At 59.0% G+C, this 23656-nt stretch overlaps 1 protein-coding gene across 1 annotated transcript; it reads left to right on the plus strand.

Annotated features, from left to right (window-relative positions):
• Window positions 1-271: 271 nt before the first annotated feature.
• On the plus strand, window positions 272-23182 carry Rcc2 (regulator of chromosome condensation 2). Its single transcript, XM_046468510.2, has 13 exons — window positions 272-434; window positions 1441-1727; window positions 7194-7287; window positions 8922-9065; window positions 11199-11330; window positions 11686-11774; window positions 12946-13060; window positions 15561-15727; window positions 17432-17612; window positions 17826-17931; window positions 18706-18778; window positions 20184-20261; window positions 20907-23182. Exons 2-13 carry the CDS (start codon window positions 1449-1451, stop codon window positions 21009-21011), a joined length of 1563 nt encoding a protein of 520 aa, XP_046324466.1. The 5' UTR covers window positions 272-434; window positions 1441-1448; the 3' UTR covers window positions 21012-23182.
• Window positions 23183-23656: the final 474 nt, after the last annotated feature.

Consider the following 23656-nt stretch of genomic DNA (forward strand, 5'->3'; position numbering starts at 1 on the left):
AACACTCTCCTAAGCCCCAAAGACGTCTCTGATGCGCAGGACGCGTTGCGTGGAAGGCCCCAGGCGCGCTCGCAGGCTTGCGAACCGCGCAGGAGCGGGGAGGGCCAGGTTTGCAGCGTGGCGCCCGGCGCCGGCTCTGGTGGGCGGACGCGCGGGTGGGGGCTCAGGTCCGCCGGCCCGCAGGGGGCGCGCGCGCCCCAAGCCCCGCGCCGCCCGCCCCTCCGCGCGCTCGCTTGCCGCCCTGCCGCACATGTGTTTCTGTTTTGTGTTGTAGCATTTGTTCTGGAAGCTCGTATTTACATTTTAAGTGTATCTGGTGAGTGGGCTGGAGCCCTCGTCTGGGCCGGAAAAAAAAAAAAAAAAAGAAGCCCTCCGGTCCGTCTTTTAGTTGGTCTTCTTCCTTTTTCTCTTCGGTTTCACATCACTCCAACCAGGTAGGGGCTGAAAATCGACAGCTATCAGTTTGCGGGGTCTGGGAAAGTTTTTTTTTTTCCCCCTTCTGATTTTTTTCTTTTTCTTTCTTTTTTTTTTGAACAGAGAAAAGGTAAAAAAAAAAAAAAAGCAAAAAAAAAAAAAACGGGGGAAGGGGGGGTGGGGGGATTGAATGAATAAGAAGGGGAAGGAAGGCGGATCCACGTGGTTTAATCGGAGACAGACAGAGATCCCATTGTTCAAAATCAATAAAAAAAAAAAAAAAAAGCAGCAGCAAAAGCAGACCGGGCGAGCGCGCAGGGCGCCGGGGGCCGGCGGCGAGCGGGCCGGGGAGGCCGGCGGCCACACGGCCGGCAAAGTTGGCCCCATTAAAGTTTTATTTTCTGTCTGTGTGAGCAGGTGTTTGGGACTGGGGGCCAGTTAATTCCGAATACTCCCTTCGCGGGGCAGCCCACCCCAAGGGACCCGGTTAATCGAGAGCCCAAGGTCCGGACGCCCGAGCTGGGGCGGATTTGGGGTCTCGGGCCGGCGGGAAGGGGAAAGCTTTGCATTACACCGAGTGGGTTTGGGGAGGGGGCACGGGGACAAAAGCAGCAGGTTAGGTGGCCGGGGAAGAGGGGGCTTCTTCGCCGCCGGGGGTGCCAGGGCATCTTTAAAGTGTCCCGAAGCCTTGCGCAATGAAAATCCAGTGGATGGGGGACCCTTTCCCCTCCCCTGTACTTTTCTGGGTCGGGGTGCAATTGCGATGCTTCGTGGACAAGCCTGCCTGGGGTGGGCCGGGGTCGCCCGGCTTCCCCGGAGCCCACCACATGCGGGATTCCCCAGAGGAGCCGGCCTGGCCGGGAGGGGCGCGATTTCCTCTCGCGGCGCACCCCTCCGCCCACCCCGCGGCCGCCACTTTGGGGAGGGCAGGGGAGGAAGTGGAGGCCGGGTGGCTCGTCTCCTCCCCTCCCCCCGCGCAGTTTATAACCCGTCCATTGTGCGCCGCTGCCCCGTGTCTCCCTCCAGCCGCGACCATGCCCAGGAAGAAGGCGGCGGCGGCCTGGGAGGAGCCGAGCTCGGGCAACGGCACGGCCCGCGCGGCGCCCAGGAAGCGCGGCGGCCCGGCGGGCAGGAAGCGCGAGCGGCCCGAGCGCTGCAGCAGCAGCAGTGGCGGCGGCAGCAGCGGCGACGAAGACGGCCTGGAGCTCGACGGGGCCCCCGGCGGTGGCAAGCGCGCGGCGCGGCCGGCGGCGGGCAAGGCGGGCGGCGCAGCGGTCGTCATCACCGAGCCCGAGCACACCAAGGAGCGCGTCGTGAGTGGGGGCGCGGGCCAGGCGTCGCGGCGCTGGCGGGGCGCGGGCGGGCGCAGGCCGTGGGCTGAATCATCGCCGCCGCCGCCGCGCAACAAAAGGGCAGGCGGGCGGGCTGCGGCCTACGGACCCCACGGCCGCGCGGGCCGTTGGCCGTTGGGGCGCGCGCCCGGGCCGCGGGGAGGGGCGGCCGAGCCCGCGCCCGCCGCCCGCGCGGGGGTCACGCCCCGCCCCCGGCGCCGCGCGGGCTCTCTCTCCCGCCCCTCCCCCGCCCAGAGCCGGGACTTGGGCAACTTCGTTGGGACCGGGACGGCGGCATGGGACCCCGTGCTCCCGAGACCAGCCCCCGTCCCCGCGCCCGCTTGTGGACCCGGGCGCGGCGGGGAGGGCGGCCGGCGCCCTGCGGGGAGCGGTGGTTCGCGCCGGGGCTTTGAGGTTCCCGCCGCCTCGGCTCCGGCGCCCCGGGGGGGCGGGGCCTGCCGGCCACCGCGCATGCCCATTGCGGCCTTGCGCGGTCCACGCGCGGAGAAGGCGGGGCGGCTGGCGCCGGCGGGTGTGAAGACGCATGCGCAGAGTCCCTCCCCGGCAGTGCGCGCCCCCCACCCCCCACCCCGGGGGGGGGGGGGAGAGGGGCTTGAGCTTTGTTTGTGGCTGGTGGTCCCTGCTGCTGGCCCCGGGCTCCGTGGTCGCCCCCAGTCAAGAAGCACCTCTCATGGGGTGAGTGGGCTTCGCTTCTCCCAGTGGCAGCCATGGCCTACCCACCTTAGGTCCCTGCATGGCTGCAGAGCCGAACCGGCGCGCTATCCCCAGTAGAACTTTTGCAAGTTTGCTGCAAGGTTTCTTTTTGGGGAGGGGATCTGCACCCTCTCCACATTCTCAGATGACCACAGGAAAGAGTAGGAACTTCCCTTTTGGACTGGGAGTCTGAATACTCTTCAGAGGACCCTTACTCTCACAGGTGCTTTTTGCATAGGGCAGGTGAGGGCTAAGGAGAGGATGGAGTGCTTCCCCAGCTCAGGCAGGGTAGGCAGTCGTGCACTTTCTACACCCATCTCAGGTAAGATGAAAGGGCAGGACAGTAGGTGTCCAAAGGAAGGCACCTTTAACAACCCTGCAACTTGAGTGTGTGAAAGCGCTTTGTTACTGCTCTCCCAGTGGAAGGGTTAAGGCTGGGTTGTGTTTGAGAGCCTGGGCCTGGCTCACACCAGGGTGGTATAGTGTATCAAGAAAGGGACCCAGGAACTGCTTTCCTTTGACAGATCTAATACAGACACTGCCCCCATCACAGTGTGTTAGGACAAACTCAGAAGCAAGGCCCAGCAGTTATTCCAGTTTGGATTCCTGTTTATGTACGTAGATAAGTCATATGTAAGTATGCATAGAAACAGGAATTCAAGATACATTTCTCTTTAGTCCATTCCCTTAAAAAAAAAAAGGGGGGGGGACTGTTGAGCAGATTCTTTTGGTTGGTCAGCATTGCCTAGGCTCAGAGAATCCAGGAAGACTGAGACTTCAACAAAGGATGCTCTTTTACACCTTATGGAAAACACACCATTTCCGTTTCCGATGGCATCTGTTGAGTTCTGCTCAGGATCAGCGCTGGGCTCCTATGGCTCCATTCTGTTCCCACAGGCCTAGGCTGGCACCCTGCTTCTTGTTCTTCTGCCCAGTGTCCCTGGCCTTTCTGTTAGGCAGTTTTGGGGACCTGGCTGCTGCCATGACCACAGCAGTCCCTGCCTCACTTCCCTGCTCTGCTGCTTGGAGGGGCTGTGAGAACACGACTCAGACCTGGCGGGACCTGCTGTGTCTGCCTCACCTCTGGGCGCAGAGGGCGGCTTGGGAAAGATGGGTTCCGAGTTCAGACTGCTCAGGTGCAGAGTTGCCTTCCGTGAAGGATGGGTAGTTTTACAAACATTCTTAAGATTTCAGTCCTGGAAAATGCCCTGTAGGGCCAGGGGCTTACGTGTAGTTTGTCACATGAGCATTTTGTTCCCCGAGGGTCGTTTCAGCCCTGATTATCATGAACCATGTAGACGGCTGAGTACTGTGGAACAGATGAGTGGAGAAGGTGTCCACGTCTTAATACTTTTTCCAGTTTCGGGTTGCTAAGGTTTTGTGGACCCTGAGACAAATCTGTCTGGTCTGGAAGGTCTGAATAAATACCTGAAAGCTGAACTTGAAGTGTTTTAGTTGATATTCATTGTTGGTGGCCTTCCTCCTTCAAGAACGCCAGCCTTCTAGGTGGATGAGTGTGATTAAAACATAGAATTCAGCCTTGCCAACGGGCCTCCTGCATGTGGGCAATGATTCAGAAATTGCTTTGGATCAGAAATCCCATTCTGTTGATTGAAGAGGCTCTGTGCCTGACCAGTCGTCAGGAAGTAGCTCATCCTGGGGGGACACCAGCAGAGTCCACCAAGTTTATCTGAGCTGCCAGGTGTGGCCCGTCAGAGTGGCCTGGGTATAACCCAGGGGAACAACCTTTCTGACTGACCTGCTCTCTTCCCTTCTGACCCTTCCTTCCTTCTCTCCTTCACGAGGCTCCCACTTGCTAAGCATGTGCTGTACTGCTGAGCCCCCCACCCCAGCCCTCCTGATTTGGCATCTGCCTGCTCCTCTGGTAGAACCAGCAGGCACCCAGGGTCTTTATCCCACATGATAGGCTCTTTTGAGTCCAGAACCAGGAGTGACCTTGACTGTGATTTAAGGCTGTTTTGATTAACGTTTCTTATTTAAAATGTTTTTTTTTTTTTTTTCATACAAGGTGGAGGGAAGAATTAACTTAGAGAAGGTGAGGGGCTTGTAACAAGTAATAGTGTAGCCCATAGGGAAGGCAGTCCCTGTACCTGGGCTGTGAGGACCTAGGCCTGGGAGCCTGGCTGGCAGTTCCCACCCTCCACAGGAAGCTACCACTGTCACCAGGATAGACTTGCTTTCCCACAAACACCTTTTATCAGAAAGGCTGGGGTTTTGCGTAAGTGCTGAGCTGGCTTGAAGGGCTTCACTAGCCCTTGACCAAGTGTCCAGGTCACTTGGGAAGTCCCCTTCTGCCCCGAGCAATGGCAGCAGGTTCTGGCCACCTGCTCACAGCTTAAGCCCTCTGGTCTGACAGAGCAGAGTGTGCTGGGGTGGCCACAGCACTGAAGTCTGGCCCTGGTGACTGCGTCTCAGTGTTGGGTGGTTCAACCTCTGGTGCATGCTGAGCGTGGTGCCCGTGAACCTCTGCCTGCCTGCAGTGGGGGGCATCCTGGCACCCTCCTCCCGGCCGTCTCCAGGGCCTCAGCCCCTCCTGTGTCCTGCCCGCTGCCTTGAAGAGTAGTAGAGAATGAATCAGTGACTTAGGCAGAGAACCCAGGGCCTCTCCTACGGCACCTTGACAGAACCAGACAGAACCACGGACTGCAGGCCTGAAGAACCTCCAGCTGCCAGCTGCACCTGTCTTTAGACAAAGGAGGGAGGTTCTAGGGGAAACTAGGCTTCCACTCAGGTAACCTGAGACTGGTGACTGGCGGGTGACCAGCCTCTGCCTCTGCCACAGGGCGATTTCTGAATAATTGAGAGGAGTGGCTGCTCCATTCCTGGGCTCAGCCCCGCTGCTGTGCTGGCTGGGGATGGTCTATAGATGGCGCTTTTCTCCTGTCACAATTGTGACTGAGCACGTGGGGCCCATCCTGTGGGGATGGTTACCTGTGACACCAGGTTCCTTAAGAAATAGAATTCAGCCTGTAATCCCAGTGGCTCAGGAGGCTGAGGCAGGAGGATCAAAGCCAGCCTCAGCAACAGTGAGGCTAAGCAACTCAGTGAGACCCTGTCTCTAAATAAATACAAAAAATAGGGCTGGGATGTGGCTCAGTGGCCAAGTGCCCCTGAGTCACTCCCCAGTCCCCCGCCCCCCCCCCCCAAAAAAAAGGAGTGAACTCCACCTGGAGACGTAACCTTTGAAGACGTGTGGGGTGCGCTGCCGGGACCTCCATCCTGGAGGTCTCTGAGTTGAGCTGGATGACTGGGCTCTGGAGTGCCTGTGCTGCCCCAGGCCTTCCCGTGTCAGTTGTGAAAACCGAGGGCTCTCCTCCTGGTGTGCGGGACAGCTGGTGTGCAGAGTGAGGGGCTGCGTGGACCGAGCACGCTGTGCAGGGCTGAGTCTTTGACTACAGTCTCTTTCTCCTGTGCTGGGAGTGGAACCCGGGGCATGTGCGTGCTGGGCAAGTGCTCTGCCACTGAGCGAACCCGGCTTCACCCTGAGTCCCTTCCTCAGCCCTTTTTATTTTTTGAGACAAGAGTCTCACTAAGTTGCTGAGGCTGGCTTTGAACTTGCGATCCTCCCGTCTCAGCCTCCTGAGTTGGTGGGATTATAGTGTCCGGTTCAGTCCCCTCCAATTTTATTCAGTAAAAGGTACCGTAACCCTGCTTTTTTTTTTTTTTTTTTTTTTTGGTACCAGGAGTTAAACCCAGGGCCTTTACCACTGCGCCACATCCCCAGCCCTTTTTATTTTTCATTTTGAGAAAGGGTCTCACTAAGTAGCTTAGGGCCTTGTTAAGTTGCTGAGGCTGGCTTTGAACTTGGCGATCCTCGTGCCTCAACCTCCTGCGTTGCTGGGATCATGGGTGTGCGCCATTGCGTCCAACTCGAATCACTTTTAAGGGTGCATTTTGACATTTAAGAGAGAAAAGTGCTGGGGGTGTTACGAGTGTGGCCCAGAATTGGGCCGTGACCTTTGGGCACCTTTTCTCTTTGGTGCTGGGGTTGAACCCAGGACCTTGCCACCTTTCTTTGCTGAAGCTGGTGGAGGTGAGAATTGAGGTGACGAGCAGGAGGTGACTGTCTCTCCAAGACCCCCTGAGCAGGGCCCTGCCTCATGCAGCAGAGAGGGAGCCTGTAAAAGCCACCTGTGTCAGACCCTGCTGCCAGTACTAACACTGTGTCTTCCCTTGCCTTACTCTCCTGGAGAAGTTGAAGGCTTATCCCCAACATCCCCAGCTCAACGTCCCCACGAAAAAGCTCCTGGCATGGAGGACAGCAGACGGGGATGATGATGTGATGAACATGTGGAAGTGGCGTGGGAACAGTGCCTCAGGCCCTGAGGACCACAGTGCTTTTGTGGGAAGATGCAGACGTGGTCCCCAGGATGTGCCAGTTGTGATTCCCTTGGGTGACCTGTGGCCCTCCTGGTGCACATCTCTCTCTGTACACCATTTTGCAGAGTGGAGGTGGGGAACACCATGTGGCTGAGTGTTTTGCAAAAGTTATTTAAAAACCAGGCCAGGCAGAGCCAGCGAGTGGCCATGGTGGGTCTGGGGTGACGCACCTTGGAGCGTGGGGGTGCGGGGTGACAGGTGGAGCTGGGACCTGGAGCCCCTGTGTGAAAGGGCCGACACAGAAATGCTGCTTTGTTTCCTGCTGTGGCGGGGCAGCCTTGGGGAGCTGGAAGCATCCATAACCGGCTAATTTTTCCTTCTTTCTGTCTCTAGAAACTTGAAGGGTCTAAGTGCAAAGGGCAGCTTCTGATTTTTGGGGCAACCAACTGGGACTTGATTGGTCGAAAAGAAGTGCCTAAACAACAAGGTATGAGAAGCGGTGCCTCAGATGGCTTGTGCCTCCTGGCTGTAGATGTCCAGCGGTCCACTGCGGGGCAGTTCTGGGGACTGTGAAAGGCTGGATGGGGCCGGGACGACCAGGTGTTTGTTGAGTGTCAGGTGCTGAGACGTCGGACGCTCAGTCCCCAGCGCTCTGCCAGCTGCCAGCCTGTTGCGAGAACTGGGTTGACAGAAACAACGGTCGCTGGAGAGGGGAACAGAGAAGTCACAAGAAGTAAATATTTGGTCCCCAGTTGACTTTAGAAAATTGGCGTCCAGCCGGGCCCGGTGATGCACACCTGTGATCCCAGCGAGTTGGGAGGCGGAGGCAAGAGGATCACAAGTTTGAGGCCAGCTTGGGCCATTTAGCCAGATTCTGTTGGGGACGTGGCCCTGTGGTAGAGTGCTCCTGGGTTCCATGTGCAGTGCCAAAAAATAGAGAAGAAAAGACGGTGTCTTTCTCCAGAAGAAACAGCCCCAGGAGCAGGCTGGCAGGGTGCTGTGCTTTATGGCTTCTTGGTCTCATTGGGAAAGGTGCCCACTGTGCTTCCCAACGTTGCTTTGCCCATAAACAAATATTTGCACATTGACACACCCTAGTGCCAAAAAACTGGGGCGTTGGAGGCTGTCTTGTCCCATGAGGGTGGCAGGAATCCCAGCAGCGCTCGCAGGTAGCGGCGCACCTCTCGGAAATGCCTGACTCTCAGCCCCACAGCCTGTGTCCTCAGAACCCCCCCGGTCTGTGACACCTAGCCCTGTGCTGGCAGCTCCTTTGCCGGTCTTGCTTTTTGCTGAATGGCCCCTGTTAGGACCTTGGAGGACAGAGAAGAGCCTGACCCTGACCCAGCAGTGTCCTCTGAAGTGCTCTCAGGGGCTCCGGACAACATGGCCACGTCCCATCCTTAACGGGGTGGTGGGATCTTGAGGGCGACGCTGCCTCCACCCCATCTCCTGCTAGTGACGTGCCTGGCACCCAGAGGCCTCGGGCTGCTACCGCAGCAGGGCCAGGCGAGGGGCGCAGCAGGAGTGGAGGGCTGGCTGCGCTGGGTGCTGGGGTGCAGCCTGGGGGCAGTTTCTGAGCCAGTTGTGGGGTCGGGGTGGGAAAGGGCGTTGTGGGGGAGTTAGTGCGTGGGCAGAGGCCGGGGTCCTGAATGGGTTTAGGTGCTGAGGTGCCTGAGAAATGATGAAGCGCGGTTTGGCGGCGTGGGGACATGTGGGGCCACGGCTCTGAAGGGGAGAGTGTGAGGACTAGGCTGCCTCGGCAGGGAGCGGCCCCTGGTGCTCCCCGCTGGCAGGCAGGCTGTGGACAGGCCAGCCCGGCCCTGGGAGGGCAGGAACCAGCTCCCGGGCACCAGCCCGAGGTGGGCTCAGTCACAGTGGCCTGTGGTCTGCCTTTGCAGATGTCAGGGGCAGGTGGGGTTGACAGGAGGGCCACACCGGCTCCCAGGCAGTTTGATTCTGGGGCCCTTGGCTACTACAGAGACTCCAGGTGCCCACATTGTCCTCACGTGGCCTCCTTTGCCAGGCCAGTGCAGTGCCCTTGGAGCGCCTGGTGGCTCCTGCTGTGTGCAGGGCTCTCTCCCGGCCGCCGGCCTGTGACCAGCCTTCTCCTTCTCTTTGCAGCTGCTTACCGCAATCTTGGTCAGAATTTGTGGGGACCCCACAGGTATGGGTGCCTGTCGGGGGTACGGGTACGAACCGTGGTTTCGGGGTCGTGTGCCGCCCACAGCCTCCTCATCACCACGGAAGGGAAGCTGTGGAGCTGGGGTGAGTACCGTGCGTGGCGGGGCACGGGCCACTTGCTCCTGGTCACGTGCCTGTCCCTTCCCGAGGCCCACTCCTCTCTGCAGCCACCCTTCCTCTTCCTGATTCCCAGCCAGCCTCCCTGAACCCCACGACCCCTCGCCCCAGTGGCCGCCTGGTGGCCCTGTTCCTGGAGCCCTGAACTCTGCACTGAAGCCAGCTGAGGCCTGTGTCAGGCGTGCTGTCCCTCCAGCACGCCGAGTGGCACAGGGCCTGTGTCCTCACGCTTGGAGTGCCACTGGTGCTTGTCACCAGACACTGCTTCTGGCTCTGGCTTGCGCACATCTTGGTCTGGGGCTCGTCGCCTCTTCTGAAGATGTCCTGATGGTTGTCCCTGTGTGGTGCTCTGGGCCCTCGGGCTGCCCTGTCTGCCCTCCTCCCACTGCCTGTCCCCCCGGGCTGCCTCTCCTTCTTCCAGATCCTTAGTGAAGTGGTCACCAAGGCTACTTTGGCCCCCAAGCCCTTCCAGCTCCTGGGCTCTGCTTCCAGCTGGCTGTGTTGGCGTTTGTCCCCACCCTTTGCTCTGGCCCCGTGGCCACTCGTAGTCCGTGTGATGCGTTTTTATTTTGGTGTTTGAACTGGTGTTGTGGTTTTTTTTTTGATTTCATGAGCTGCTGAACCAAAGTCCAAATATATTAACATCTGTCGTCTCCCTGCTCTGGGCTAATTTTGTAATTCTGTTGGAAAAAAACTAACAAGCGTCTAGCCCAGATTTGTCCTTCACAGGCTCTTGGTGACATGCCGACATTTGCCCTGATTTTGGTTTCTCCCTGGCACTGGGGCGTGTCCCCTGCTTCCTGCTTCATGCTCTGACACTGGGCACGGGCTTTCATGTCAGTGTTCCCAACTTAAAATAGCCCCTCCTGATCTCCGTGCTGAGCGTCACTTACGCTGTGGTTCCAGAAGCGTCTCTGTGCTGCCCCTGTGGGCAGGAGCCCCACGTCGGCATCACCTCATTGATGAGTCCCAGCTCCTGGGTCGGGCAGTAGTGCCAGGGGACGTGCGGGGGGTGCCCCGTGTAGAACTGGAGGGCTGCAGTACAGTGGCCATAAGCACTGGCCCCCAGGGGAGGGGTCATCCCCGCCACCCTTGGGCCTTGTGTGTGCACGGCAGAGCCCACCGCATGGCTGCTGTGCCGCTCCCGCCAGGGCGCTGGTCCTTAAGCCACCTCTCGTCTGCTGGGGCGTGTGGGGAGGGTCTCCTTCCTGAATCCACCCCTCCTGCCCCTCGGTAGTTCTCGACTTTTCAGCCCTTCCAAACCTCCCGTCTCCCCAGAGTGAGGCGAGGCAGGCGAGGTGTGTGGTTCTTTGGAGGCCACTGGGCAGGGCCGGCTTGCGTCTAGCTCTCCCTAAGGCCCCCCTGTGTCCATCTCTGGGTGCAAGTGGTTTACCCAGAGGCCTGTGCACTGCCGTGGTCCCCTCAGGCCTGTGTGAGTGCAGGGACAGTGCCGTGGCCAAGGCCGCGGGAGCAGTGCGGGGTGGCTTCGCTGGCAGGAGGGCACATGTGTGGAGCAGACCTTTCCCTTGGCACCAGGGCTCATCCACGGACTTGGGGTCCTGTGAGGGGTGGTCTGGGGGGCTGCTGGGAAAAGTGGAGGAACGATGGGCCAAAACCAGATGATCCAAGGTCGATCCCCAGACGCTGGGGCGGTGCCCCTTGGAGCCAGGTGACAGCATGGTTACTGTTGAACTCTGCCCTAAAGAGAATGACAGGGCATCAGTGCCTTGCAGACCAGGGCTGGTGTGGCCAGAGTGTGTCTGTGGGTGGCACTGGGCTGCATGGAGCCCTTCTCGCATTTTCTGGGGTACCAGAGAATTGGTGGTGTGCACTGAGTGGGTCCTTGTCACCGTGGCAGAAAGGGGGACCCGAGGGCTGGGGACAGTGCAGCAGGTGCCTGCAGCTGGCCACCACTAGAGGACGGCTTCAGGGGTGCACCAGGTCTCACCCTGGACTCAGAAGCTGCCGCTTTCTCTCCTGGCTGTTGGCTGTGGGTCGGAGGCTCCTTCTGGGGTGCATGGTGGGTCCCAGGGTCATGTGGGGCACCCCTGCAGTGCTGCCTGCCACCCCGCTCCCCCCCTAACCAGCTGTGATCTGCAGGTCGAAATGAGAAGGGGCAGCTGGGCCATGGCGACACCAAGAGAGTTGAGGCCCCCAGACTCATCGAGTCCCTCAGCCACGAGGCCATCGTATCGGCTGCGTGTGGGCGCAACCACACCCTGGCCTTGACGGGTAAGGGGCGGCCCTTCTCACTGTGGCAGAAGGCCCAGTGGGTCACCTTGGGGGTTGGGTGGAGTTGCTGCCGTGACTTGGCCTCTGGGTGCCGAGAGCCCCGGTGCTGGGTGGCTTTTGGGGCAGGGAGCCCATCTGAGACTGGGACAGGTGGCATGGCCTTTCTAAACTGCACCCCCAGCTTTTGATGCCAAGTGGGGTTCACGCTGGCCTCCTGCTCCAAGCTCTTTTGGACACTGTTTCACATTCCGCCTGGAAATGAGCTGTTTGTATTATTTTGATGTCTTTGATTCCAAATCTAGTTTAAAACATTCAGCGTTACTTCCCCTTTTGTGATGTCTTTCTGTCTTTGCAGAAACGGGCTCCGTGTTTGCTTTTGGAGAGAACAAAATGGGGCAGCTAGGGCTGGGCAACCAGACGGACGCTGTCCCCAGCCCCGCGCAGGTATGTGGGGCGGGTTCACAGGCGGAGTGTTTTAAACGGGTTCAGCTTGTGGTCTTGAAAGCCCTTTTCCTTCCAAAGGAAACGAGTGTCAAGACCTTGCGTTGAGTCTGTTCTGTGCTAAAGAAAGTGAGATGTCATATGGATGGAAGTTTGTCTTCATCTGCAGATGCTTTTATTTTGACCTTGAGTGCAGTCACCTGCCAGCGGCTCAGAACGCAGTTTCTCTTTGCTAAGACACCTAAGATCAAGTTCGAGGGGTGGGATTCCTACCTGAGAAATGAAGCAGGATGCCGGCCACTAGTCCACCCACCCTCAGTGGTGGAGGTGGGACCCGGCTTTCCTGATCTTGGACAGGTGCAAGCTCGCCGCAGCCTGGGAGTTCAAGTGCTCCTGTTTTGCTCGCCACAGCTCTGAAGCACAGTCGCATGGTGGCAGAGTGGCAGAGTGGGTCAGGGCTGTCGTGACAAGGTCTGAGGTCTGGTTCCCTCTCGGCCTCTGTCTCCTGTGCGGGGTGGCAGGTCTGCGGCTTCCTGCCCTCTGTTCCCTTCCTGTCCCGGTCCTTCCAGCCTGACTGGCTGCAGCAGCCACTGTTTCGATGTCCTCATTGGTTTTCAAATCCCAGGTTAAGTGACAGCCATCACTACCGTTTTCTGAACCATCTTAACCTCTATGCCTCTAGTGAAGACTCAGTAATCAGTGGCTTGAGGAGCAAATGAGAATATTTTTAAGTGGTTCTTTTTATTAAAGAGTTTCTTTGTTATTTTTAAAGTTGGAGCTGATCCTGGAGTTGGTGGCTCCAGTGAGGCTTGGAGGTGACAGGGCAAGGTGTGCTCTCTGACCTTGTTCTCGTGCTTGTTGATTTTGGGATTCGTCAAGCAGCAGGATGTGTGAGGCACACTGCTGGGCGCTTTTGGGGTACAGATTCCCAGAATTTGAGTCCCACGTCTGTGGCTACTCTCTTGGTGGGGTGGGGGGTCGTGAGGGTGTTTCTTACCCAGATTACAGTCTTTGCATTTTCCCTGTGCGCTCTGGGCTTTGGCCTTCAGAATGGGGGAGTCATTAACTCTCCTTGAAGCCTGGTAATCTTGTGTCACAGCGTCATGCAGAGAGGGAGAGACTTTTTATCAGTCTTTTGAAAAATGCCTGAAAGTCTACTGTCTTTTCTTTTCAGATAATGTACAACGGCCAGCCAATTACCAAAATGGCCTGTGGGGCTGAATTCAGTATGATAATGGACTGCAAAGGAAACCTCTATTCCTTTGGGTGCCCTGAGTACGGCCAGCTGGGTATGGAAGTGTGTTTTTAAAAGCTCTGTAATCTAACTGTATATTTAGAACCAGAAGCCAGTGGGGGCCGCACACATGTGTTAGGAACGTGATGATTGATCTCAGGATAATAGCTTCTCCCACTAAGTGGGCCTGGCGGAGCGGGGAGCCGCCGCTCGCAGGGTTCCAGCGGGTTAACGGTTTGCAAGCCTCCGTGAAGTCGGGGTGCAGTCTGACGAAAGATGCTGTTTTCTGATTTGAAGATCCATTTATGCAAAAATCTCAAAGTTATAGAAAAAGGAAAAGAAATAGATACTTTTCTCTGGTTTTTCACATGAGGGGCTCCCGCAGTGTGAGATGGTGCTGAGCCCAGGCCGGGCCGTGCCCCAGGTGTGTGCCACGGAGCAGGGAGCTTCCCGCTCCACCCTTGGCAGGATGTGCTTGTTCAAAAGCCGGTCACTGCGCTCCTGCATGTCTCATAGCCTGCAAGTCTCAGGAGGCATGGGAACCCTCCCTCCTTATGTCGCCAGCTCTCCATTCTCTCTTCCCTGCCTCCTGCCTGCGGCTCCAGCCCCCTCCCAGGAGCTGGAGCAGGCGGTGAGGCGCGGGCGCCCCCTGCTGGCCCCACGGGCTGCCTGCACCCGGTGCAGCACCCTCCGAAGCAGAGGGCAGGTGGAGAGGCGTGAAATAGAAGGCAGAGCGCTGTGTTGGCCTTAGACTTCAGGGGATGGTGACTCTGAAACTAAATATAGCTCCAGTCAGAAGTGCGTGAGAAGGAACAGCCCCCCGTGCCCAGCCGTGCAGGTTGAGGCTCTGTTGGGGGAGCGTTGCCATGGCCACCGCCTCGTGCTGCACCCAGCCCCGGGCTCCACGTGGAAGTGCGCATCTGTGCTTCCTGCTACGTGGGCCGCTCCCCTGCCGCCTTGGTTTTGCGGGGTGGCGAAGGCAGAGCAGTTGCTGTGTGCGGGCCCCACTTAGGACGGTGCCGCTTGGTTTGCACCCAGAGCATCTTCTCAGCCGAGCAGCTTGCTTTACGGCATCCCCCATCTCGCCTAATCCGGACGGGTCCCTTTAGAGAGTCACGTGGCAGCCTGGGGTCTGTCACCAGCAGGCGCTCCCTGGGTCGCGCTATAGGCGCTGCATTTCCCCACCACAGGCCATCACCTCTCTGGAGGTCCGCCTGGCCTGGAGGGGTTGCTGGCCTGTCCCTGGGAAAGGCAGGGTGTGCTGCTCCTTCAAAGGAGGTGGGGGAAGAGCAATTCAAAGGTGCTTCCCCGCCCTCTGGGACCGCCCGGCTCAGCACCAGCGCTTCACGGGCAGGTGGCGTGGCCCTGGCTCCTGGAAGGAGACCCCTCAGCAGGGTGCAGGCGGGGTGGGGGCTGCTGCGCAGTGTCCGGACTGGGCCCAGGGGCGCTTTGCCACTGGATGTTGCCACTGAGCAACATCCCCAGCTTTTTTTTTTTTTTTCTTTTTTAATATTTTAAAGTTCTTGGTTTGGGTTGTAGATGGACATTTTTATTTTTGATGTGGTGCTGAGGATCGAACCCAGGGCCTCACAAGTGCTAGGCAAGCACTGAGCCACAACCCCATCCCCCTGGCATATTTCGGTTATTTTGAGACAGGGTCTTGCTGATTTGCCCAGGCTGGCCTTGAACTTGGGATCCTCCTGCCTCAGCCTCGTGTCACTGGATTACAGGTGTGCGCCACTGCGCCTGGCGGTAGTGTTTAGGATGCCGTTCCTTTTGGTGAGAGGCAGTGGCCATGGCAACGCTCCTCCAACATCGGGACCCGGACACCACCTACCCACCCCATGTCCCGCAGGAAGTGTCTGAGCAGTTGTCTAAGAGCTGCACGTCCTGAAGTGTCCACCCTGCACCATAATGGCTTCACAAATGTCTGAGCCACAAAACGGGCAGAATTCTCAGTGGACAGGCACGTTGCCGCGGCAATAGATTGGCAGTGTGTCAGGGACCCGCTCCTGTCGCACTACCTGCTCACCAGAAGCTGGTCTTAGAACAGTGCACTGTCACCCACCTGGACACTGTGGTGCTCATTTGACTGTGTGTCAAGGTACTTTAGACGGCGGCAAAGGCTGCATGTGCAACAAGCGTGTCACACGGCCATCACCGTGGGCTGACACGAGAGCGCTGTAGCCGACAGGCCGACAGCCGAGTGTGTGCTCAGGGTCACTTTAAGAGCCTGGGGCTCCGGACGCTGGCCTCCTCCCCTCAGGACTGCGTGGCAGCCAGGCTCCTGCTAGTGGCGAGTCCTCTCTGGGTGTAGAAGCACGTGACAGGTGTCGTAGCAGTTGTGCTGCTGTCAGTTCATCCCTGTGGTCACTCCCTCTGTTCTAGTACCCACCCACCAGCTCAGTTTCGTGGGCCCCAGGGGGGTTGTGGCTCCCGCTGGAGGACCTGCTGGGCCGGGGCTGGGGACAAGGGGACCCGTGGTAGTGAATGAACTCAGCACCAGGTCCCCTGCCTCCTGTGCTGCTCCTGACAACAGGCTCTGGTCACCACAGGACACAACTCGGACGGGAAGTTCATTGCCCGAGCTCAGCGGATAGAGTACGACTGTGAACTGGTGCCCCGGAGGGTGGCCATCTTCATCGAGAAGACGAAAGACGGGCAGATCTTGCCTGTCCCAAACGTGGTGGTGCGTGACGTCGCCTGTGGCGCCAACCACACGGTGAGTGGGGCTGGTTTTCCGGTGTCCTGAGCTTTGCGCTGGTGCAGAGGGGTGACCATGCTCTGGCCAGGACCGGGTCCAGGTGGACGGACGCCCTGCCTTCCCTGAGGGGCCTGGCCAAGCTCCTGTCCCTGCCTCCATTAGCCTCTGCAGGCTGCCGCCTGAAGGGGCCCGACACAGGTGGACAGGGACACCGCCCTCCCGCAGGACGTGTTTCTGAGCTGCTGATGGAGAGCCTCAGTCGGGGCCTCAGTCGGGGCAGCTGTTTCCTGGAGGTCTGCTCACAGACTGACGCAGGGTGGCGCTCTGCATCGCTCTCCTGTTTGTGGCACTAGGGGGGGTGGCATCTCGAGGGCTCCCCCACTGAGCCACCTCTCCAGCCCCCCCCCTTTTTTTTTAAGGATTTAGATCTTTTTTTTTTTTTTTCCAATGTCTGTATTTTGTTTATTTATTTATTTTTATGTGGTGTTGAGGATTGAACCCAGGGCCTCACATGTGCAAGGCAAGTGCCCTGCCACTGAGCCACAACCCCAGTCTCTCCAGCCCTTTTTATTTAATTTTTAGTTTTTTATTTTGGTTACTGGGAATTGAACCCAGGGGTGCTATACCATTGGGCAACATCTATAGCAAACACCGCCCCCCTTTTTATTGAAACAGGGTCTTAGTAAGTTGCTTAGGGCTTCACTAAATTGCTGAGGCTGGCCTGGAACTTGCGATCCTCCTGCCTCAGCCTCCTGAGTTGCTGGGGCTGCAGGTGTGCCCTGGCCTGTGCATGTGTGTTAGTGTCTGGAGGCCACTTCCTTCCCTCTGGATGCTCTTCCCCATGGTAGGACATGGATTAGGTTAGGATCTGACAAGGAGTGGGTTTAGTTCTTGCAAATCCAGAAACTGAGGTTCTATTTTGTATAGTGTAGTATGGGAAACGAGGTTAGATTTTGTTATTTTTTTTGTCGTTGTTGTTACTGAGGATTGGAACCCGGGGTGCTTAACTACTGGGCCACATCCTCAGGGCTCACCCCATTTTTTATATTAGAGACAGGGTCTCGCTGAGTGCTGCTTAGGGCCTTGCTGAGTTGCTGAGGCTGTCTTTGAACTCATGATCCTCTTGCTTCAGCCTCCCAAGCTGCTGGGAATATAGGCATGCGCCACCGCACTGTCTGTTAAACTTGACCTAAAAGGCTCTTATCTGTTGTTTACTTAGAGTTTATCGCGCTGGGCTGGGCAGTGGACCAGGCCTTGGCACCCTGGGCAGGCGCCGCTCCCCGAGCACACCCTAGCCCTGTGCTGCTGAGCAGGAAAAGAGAGATCGCACTCAGTGGTGATTGCTCCCGTCACCAGGGCCCAGGTGCAGGGAGTGCAAGGACGGTCCAGGACAGGCAGCCTTCCCTCCTGCTCTTCCTGCAGCGTAGCTGTTATTTTAAAAGGAAATGGGATGTGCTGGCCTACGGTCTGCAGACGGAGCCCTCTTGCTTCTGATGAGGGGAGATCTGCAATAAAAATAGGGTCCCTGGCAGAGCAGGCTGGCCTGAGCCCGCGTGCCGCCCCTGGCCTGCTCCAGGCGCCACCTCCCTGTGGCTGCAGGCAGGTGTGGACGGTCCCTCTGCCCTTTGCTGTAACTGCTGCTGCAGGCTCTCCTACAGACACGGTGACCCCATCACCTCCTGGGAAGGCCTGGTGGCTCAGCCCGTGTCCCTCTCCTTGCAGCTGGTTTTGGACTCCCAGAAGCGTGTCTTCTCCTGGGGCTTCGGTGGCTATGGCCGGCTGGGCCACGCGGAGCAGAAAGACGAGATGGTGCCGCGCCTGGTGAAGCTCTTTGACTTCCCTGGGCGAGGGGCCTCCCAGATCTATGCTGGCTACACCTGCTCCTTTGCCGTCAGCGAAGTGGGTTAGTGGTGTCCTCCGCTGCCTGTCCCTAGGGTGGCGGTGTCCAGAGCCGGGGTTTGGTTTTCCCCTCCTTGTAGATCACTGCTCCTGTGGGCACCATGTAGCCACTGTCCTGTGCCAAGACCCGCACTTCACTCTGTCCCCTGTGTGGTCTGGCGGGCTGTGTCGGCTCCTGAGACACTTGCTCACGGTGACATCTTTTGTCTGCCTCCAGGTGGCCTGTTTTTCTGGGGGGCCACCAACACCTCCCGTGAGTCCACCATGTACCCAAAAGCAGTGCAGGATCTCTGTGGCTGGAGGATCCGGAGCCTGGCGTGTGGGTAGGTGGCAGTGTCTCCCGCACGTGTCACATGTTCCTTCCCTCCCCAAGGTATCTGACACAGCCTGTGGGTGCTGTTGACCATCGGTCACCCTGTCTAGGCATGAGGTACAGCCGGGGTGATGATGAGTGAGGGCTTGGGGTGCCAGGACAGATGCCCCCTTTATTGTCTTCACGGGAAGAAAAGTCATTTTAAAGGTTTTCGTTCTTAGAAAAAGCACTAGAGGTTGTTGCGCTCTCAGTGAGAAAGGGCAGTTCAGTTCTCAACACGTGGAAAGGGGAATCACCCTTAGGTGTGGTTCTCATGCTCCCAGACCCTGCCGTCCTCTTCCTGGCTGGACTGTTAGTGGGCGGGTGGTGTGTGGATAGGGGTCCGTGTGGACTGGTCTGTGGAGGTGCAGACCCCCCCATGGGTTCCCGTGGGTGGAGGTCTGTCCCTTGGGAGTGGGCCACCACCTCATCCCACTGTGGCCTCCTCTGCCCAGGGTGTGCTTCCCACAGTGACCTTCCTCTGAGCCCCCACACCCAGTCAGTGGGCCACAAGGCCCCCCGACTTTGGCTCCTGGCCCTGTGAGGGGCTCTGGGGCCTTGCTGAGGCACAGGTGTCCTGTGCAGGGTGATCTCTGGGCTCAGGAGGAGCCCTCTGCTCCCTGGCGTGCAGTGCGGGGTGGGCGTGCCGCGGGGGCACCGGGCGAGGCCCCGACGTTGATGCTGGCCCTCTGCCCGGTTGGGACTCGGCTGAGGGTGGGTGGTGATGGCCTCTGCCTTTTTGCAGGAAGAGTAGCATCATCGTGGCAGCAGACGAGAGCACCATCAGCTGGGGCCCATCGCCGACCTTCGGGGAACTGGTGAGTCAGCGCCCCCGGGGAGAGGTGGGCCCCAGGCTGGGCGAGCACCTCCTGCACGGGGGCAGAAAAAGTGGGTGCTGTGGTCTTCCGAGACCTCTGGGTCCCGTTAAGCTTCAGAGACGGTTCCATGCCGATGAGGGCTGTGAGTGGCTGTGGTCCCTGGGCGCGGCGTGGAGGCAGAGGGTCAGGGCACCTCCCTGCGGCGGAAGGTTCACGTCCACAGGAGGATGAGCCTCTGGGTCTGGTCTAGCTTGGCCGTGTGCATGGTCTAGAGGGCAGTGTGCCCTCAGCCTGCCGTGGAGGTGATTTAGGGTCACTTTCTTATTGTGTTCCTGCTAATAATCTCAGTGGCTGGAATGAGGTCAGAACAAGTGGCCCTCAGTTTCCCATGCCCTCAGCCTTTCCCGTCCCCTGGCCTTGGTCTGAGGCCCTGGTGCTTGGCGAACTCTCTGCTGCAGGTTTCTGGTTGAGCTCCCGCTGTGGGCGGTGGCCTGATGGCTGGGCTGCTACAGGCGGGTCTTGCCGCGCTCGCTGGGCCTTCGCGGTTCGTCTTGGTTCATCTCCCCATTTCCTGCTGTCGTGGGGGTGGAGACAGTCAGGAGGGCTGGCCCTGGTCCCTTGCACAGTCTCTGGAATGGCTGACCTTGCTGCTCCTGCACTTCGGGGATTCACATGGGGTGGGCGGAACACGGGGAGCAAGCCACCAAGAGCTGCCTGCTTTCTTGTGACCGGTCTGAGGCGGCGGAAGGGTTTCTTGAGGCCCATCAGGAATAGACGTTTTCCCTGTAAATATGAGTTTTAAAGCGGGGGAGCAAGGAGGGGGCTTTTGGGGGAAACCTCTAGGGTTGAGAAGGCGCAAGGCTCCTGGAGCCCTGCATGTGGGGAGGTGTGAGCCAGGGCCTGGGGGCCGGAGGTCCTGCCTCACCCTGCAGCCCTGTCCCAGCTGCACCCAGGGCTCTGCCTGTGGCCCGGCTCCAGCATGGCCCTCCACGGGCTCTTCCACGCCTGGCCAGGGCCCTGGGGCGCTGGAGTCCTCCCTGGCAACGGCGTCTGTCTTTACCCCGTCTGTTCCATGCTGGTCCTCGGCTGTCTGGCACAGGCCACCAGCTGTGGTCCTGACAGCTGCGGTTCCCATTTCCCCCCCCTCGGGTTTCATCTGCTGTTGCCATGTGAGGCTCCCGGAAGGTTCCCTCCTCCCGTGGGCCCAGGTCAGGATCTAGCATCCTGGGCTTCCTCCAGGGCTAGTCTCCAGCCCCGTGGACCTGAGGGGCCCTCCTCGCCCATGCTGAGAGTGGCCGGGGTGCTGGCTCCGGGCTGCTGGGGTGCAGATGGCCGTGGCACTCCCCTTTCTGGAGTGTGCCGCGTGGGTCCCTGTGGTGAGCGTCTCCTCTACTTGCGTCTCCAGGGCTACGGGGACCATAAGCCCAAGTCTTCCACTGCGGCCCAAGAGGTGAGGACTCTGGACGGCATCTTCTCAGAACAGGTGAGCTCAGGAGGACGGTGCCGGTGGGCCTGCTCTGGCCCTGGGTCTGCGGCGTGCTGAGCCACGGCTCCCTGGCCAGGTGTCCTGCCCTCACCCTGGCACGGCTGACGGCCCGTGGCCGTTGGCAGGAGAGAAGTGCAGAAGCGTGCTGGCCAGAAGGCCGGCGGCTGTCCTTTTCCTTGTGATACGCATACATTCAGCCACGTGACTCTGTCCCCAGGATGGGTGTGTGGCTCAGGCGACAGGCGCTGCTAGGCCAGGGTGGTGGGCAGATGGCAGCGCCAGGCCCGGCCTGTGGAGAGACACGGTGGGCGTGTGCCTCGCTCATGGTGGCATCGTGATCCAGGGAGGCGGGTGGAACAGGGAGCTGGGTCTCTGTGTCCCTGCCAGTCCCTGCCAGCAGGGCTCAGCGGGCCTCCTTCCATCTGGGCCTCCCCTGGCAGCCTGGAGGCTCTGGCTGGGAGGGCACAGCGGCCCACCCTGCAGGGACGCTGTCTTCAGGGTAGGAGGGGGTCCTCCCCGCCTCCGGAGCGCCTCCGTCCTCCCCCATGCTGACCTCCTGGGCAGCCCACAGACCAGCGTGCTGCTGTCCCTCGCCCCGCGCTTGTCTGCCCTGGCACGGCCAACCCGGGTTTGTCCCTGCAGGTGGCCATGGGCTACTCACACTCCCTGGTGATCGCACGGGACGAGAGCGAGACCGAGAAGGAGAAGCTGAAGCGGCTCCCGGAGTACAACCCGCGCACGCTCTGAGGCGCCGCGGCCCGTGGCAGCCGTCACTCCACCTGCACTGGGACGGGAAGTCGGACGAGGAATCAAAAGCAAAGTTGACCGAAGGTGCATTTTTGTTAGACTCCCCGAGGTTCCGTTTTCTACGTGATTCAACGTTAACTACCTTTTCCTGTTTGCTTTCCAAAGTGTTTTTTTCTCCCTTCGATGTTTAATTAAAATATTTGCTCATAGTTGACCTACCATTCCTACAAGAGAGGCAGAAACTTGAGCAATCTAGGTTTTTTAAGTTGTATTTCTTGTCCCTCCTAAACACAGCCCAGGCCCCCACTCCAGCTGTCCTTAGCCTTGTGATCCGCGGGGGCGCTGCCTGTCCAGGCAGTGCCACTTATTTACTCAGACAAAAAAACGTCCCTCCTGGGAACCAGCAGCATCTAGACCAAGCTGTCCCGGAGACGGGCCACCTCCCTCCAAACCATGCTCTCGTGCTTTGGATGCATCCGGGTCACTTGCCTGCTTTTTTTGCGCAGACTGGCCCAGGCCAGTGTGTGTTCCCCTCTGCTGCTTGTAGCCACAGCCTCACTGCAGAATTTGCCACCCACCACCTTCCCGGCGGGGGTCTGGGGTCTGTGTTTAGCCATTTATACCTACTCTAGCTGTTAAAAAAAAAAAAAAAAAGTCCAAATGCAAATCAGGTGATCGTGGAACTGCGGGGATGTGGGGGGCAGAGGTGGGGACCGGCTGTGTTTGTTGAAGGGTCCAGCCTCATGGCTCCCGGGGGAGCCCAGGCCTGGTGTCACTAGCGCTCACCAATCAGAGGTCCTCAGCCGGCAGGGGAAGAGCGGTCTCCGGTCCCTGCAGAGGAAGAGTGGCCGTGCTGCGCCGCCCGTGACCTGGCACTCCGGCCCTGTCCTGGCTGCGCCCTGCCCAGGACGGGTCGGCCGGTTCCCAGACGCGGTTCTTCGGTTCCCCGTGCTCTTCAGTCACAGTTGCTTGGCTTTGGTACCAAATAGTCGGATTCCTGAAGAAGCCCCTGCCCCGAGGGTCAGCCCGGGTGCCGGGACTGCCGCCCGCCTCCCCGTCAAGTGCCCTCTGCCGCGGGAGTTCCAAGGTGCCTTCCTGGACCCCTCCTCTCACTGGGACCCAAGCGAGGCGACAGCTCTGGCTGGCTCTTGGTTTCCAGAGGGTCTGGACTGGTTTGGGTGCTTTAAATAGATTTTTAGTCAGTGGTGCTCATGGGGCGAGGGGATGGGGGGGGCCCGGAGCTGGTCGTAGACTTTGTTTTTCCTTCTTCTGTTGTCACCACTTGTCACTGTCTCGATGTTAAAATGCCAAAAATGATCTAGTTGTCGTTGATCTTCTTCCTGTCCTCCTACCCCAGTCGCTCCAGAAGTGACTTCTGCTCTTGTTGGGCATGTAAAATGTCTGTCCCAGCCAGTCCTGTGGCCTCGTGGGACATAAGCTTGTGTCGAAGACACGGGTCTGAGTTCACGCTCGTCCCTGCTGATCTGTGCTGGCCTGAGGTCCAGGGGACGGGCTCTGCTGACTGGCCTGATGTGTCCAAGTCACCCCCAGACGCCTTCCACTTGAGCCCTCTGTGCGTGGACCTAATCATTTCCCTGGACAGGTTTCTTTCCTGGTGTGTGGCTTGGGCATCTGTGCTCCTTGTACCCTGGAGGTCTTCCCCAAGTTGTGTGGTCACCAAGAGGGACAAGGACACAGTAGGCTGGGACCTGCCCTGTGCTGAGCTGGGCTCAGATCTTCAGGAACAAATCCAAAATCAGCAGCCCACCACCCTGTCCAGGGCCCCTTGCTGGGAGCCGGGCAGGAAAGGGGCCTTGCCGGGGAGGATGGTCCTGTGCCCTCTTGCACCCCTTCTCCTGATGTAGAATTGTCACATGAATTTCCTGGAGGGGGACACCCCTTAGAGCAGGAGTTGGGGGCATCCTGCATGTCCAGAAGAGGGTGTAGAGTGGCCTGGGTGGGGACGCGCTTTGTGCTCCGTGGTCCTGAGAGCTTCCAGTGTCTCCTGTCGGGAAGGAGGGTTCTCGAGAAGAGGCGCAGGGTGAAGGGGACCAGAGGACCGTGTGGTTTGGTCGAAGGTGCCTGGTTTAGTGCTGTAACTGTCTTATTTTTTTTTATATATATATTTCTTGGAGTAAGCATTTTAAATAAACGGCGTCGTGTTGACTCCGGCTTGGCGTCGGCGTTTCTTTTTCGGGCAGAGGTGCTGCTCCCGTCCCTCCTCTGCGGAACCCACCAGAGGCCGGGTCGGGAGGGGTCGGGATGGAACCCTCCCTCAGGAGGGGATGGGACCCTCCCTTGGGAGAGGTCGTTTATCTTGCTGGGATTGGGTATGTGCTGCAGGCCGCGTGGCTGGCGTGTCCCTCGCACCAGGAGACGTGCAGACGGCCGCAGCTTGGTCTGCCGCTCCTTCACTGTGGGCACAGTTCTCGCAGTTGCAGAGTCGAGTCCCTTACTGTGACATGGGCTTTCCAGCCATCTCGCCCAGCTGTGGGGTGACGAGTGTCTGGGCAAGGTGGAGGGGGCAGGCTGGGCATGAGAGGTGGCCTAATGGGCAGGTGTGGGAGTGCCAGGGGCTCGTCAGGAGCACGGCCTCACTGGACGCCAAGGAGCAGACTCTAGCCCGCAGCGACAGTGGCCATTGC

This window comes from Marmota monax, unplaced genomic scaffold (genome assembly GCF_021218885.2).
Source record: "Marmota monax isolate L192 unplaced genomic scaffold, Marmota_monax_Labrador192_F-V1.1 WCK01_AAM20220418_F8-fsc00008, whole genome shotgun sequence".
Lineage (NCBI taxonomy): Eukaryota > Metazoa > Chordata > Mammalia > Rodentia > Sciuridae > Marmota > Marmota monax.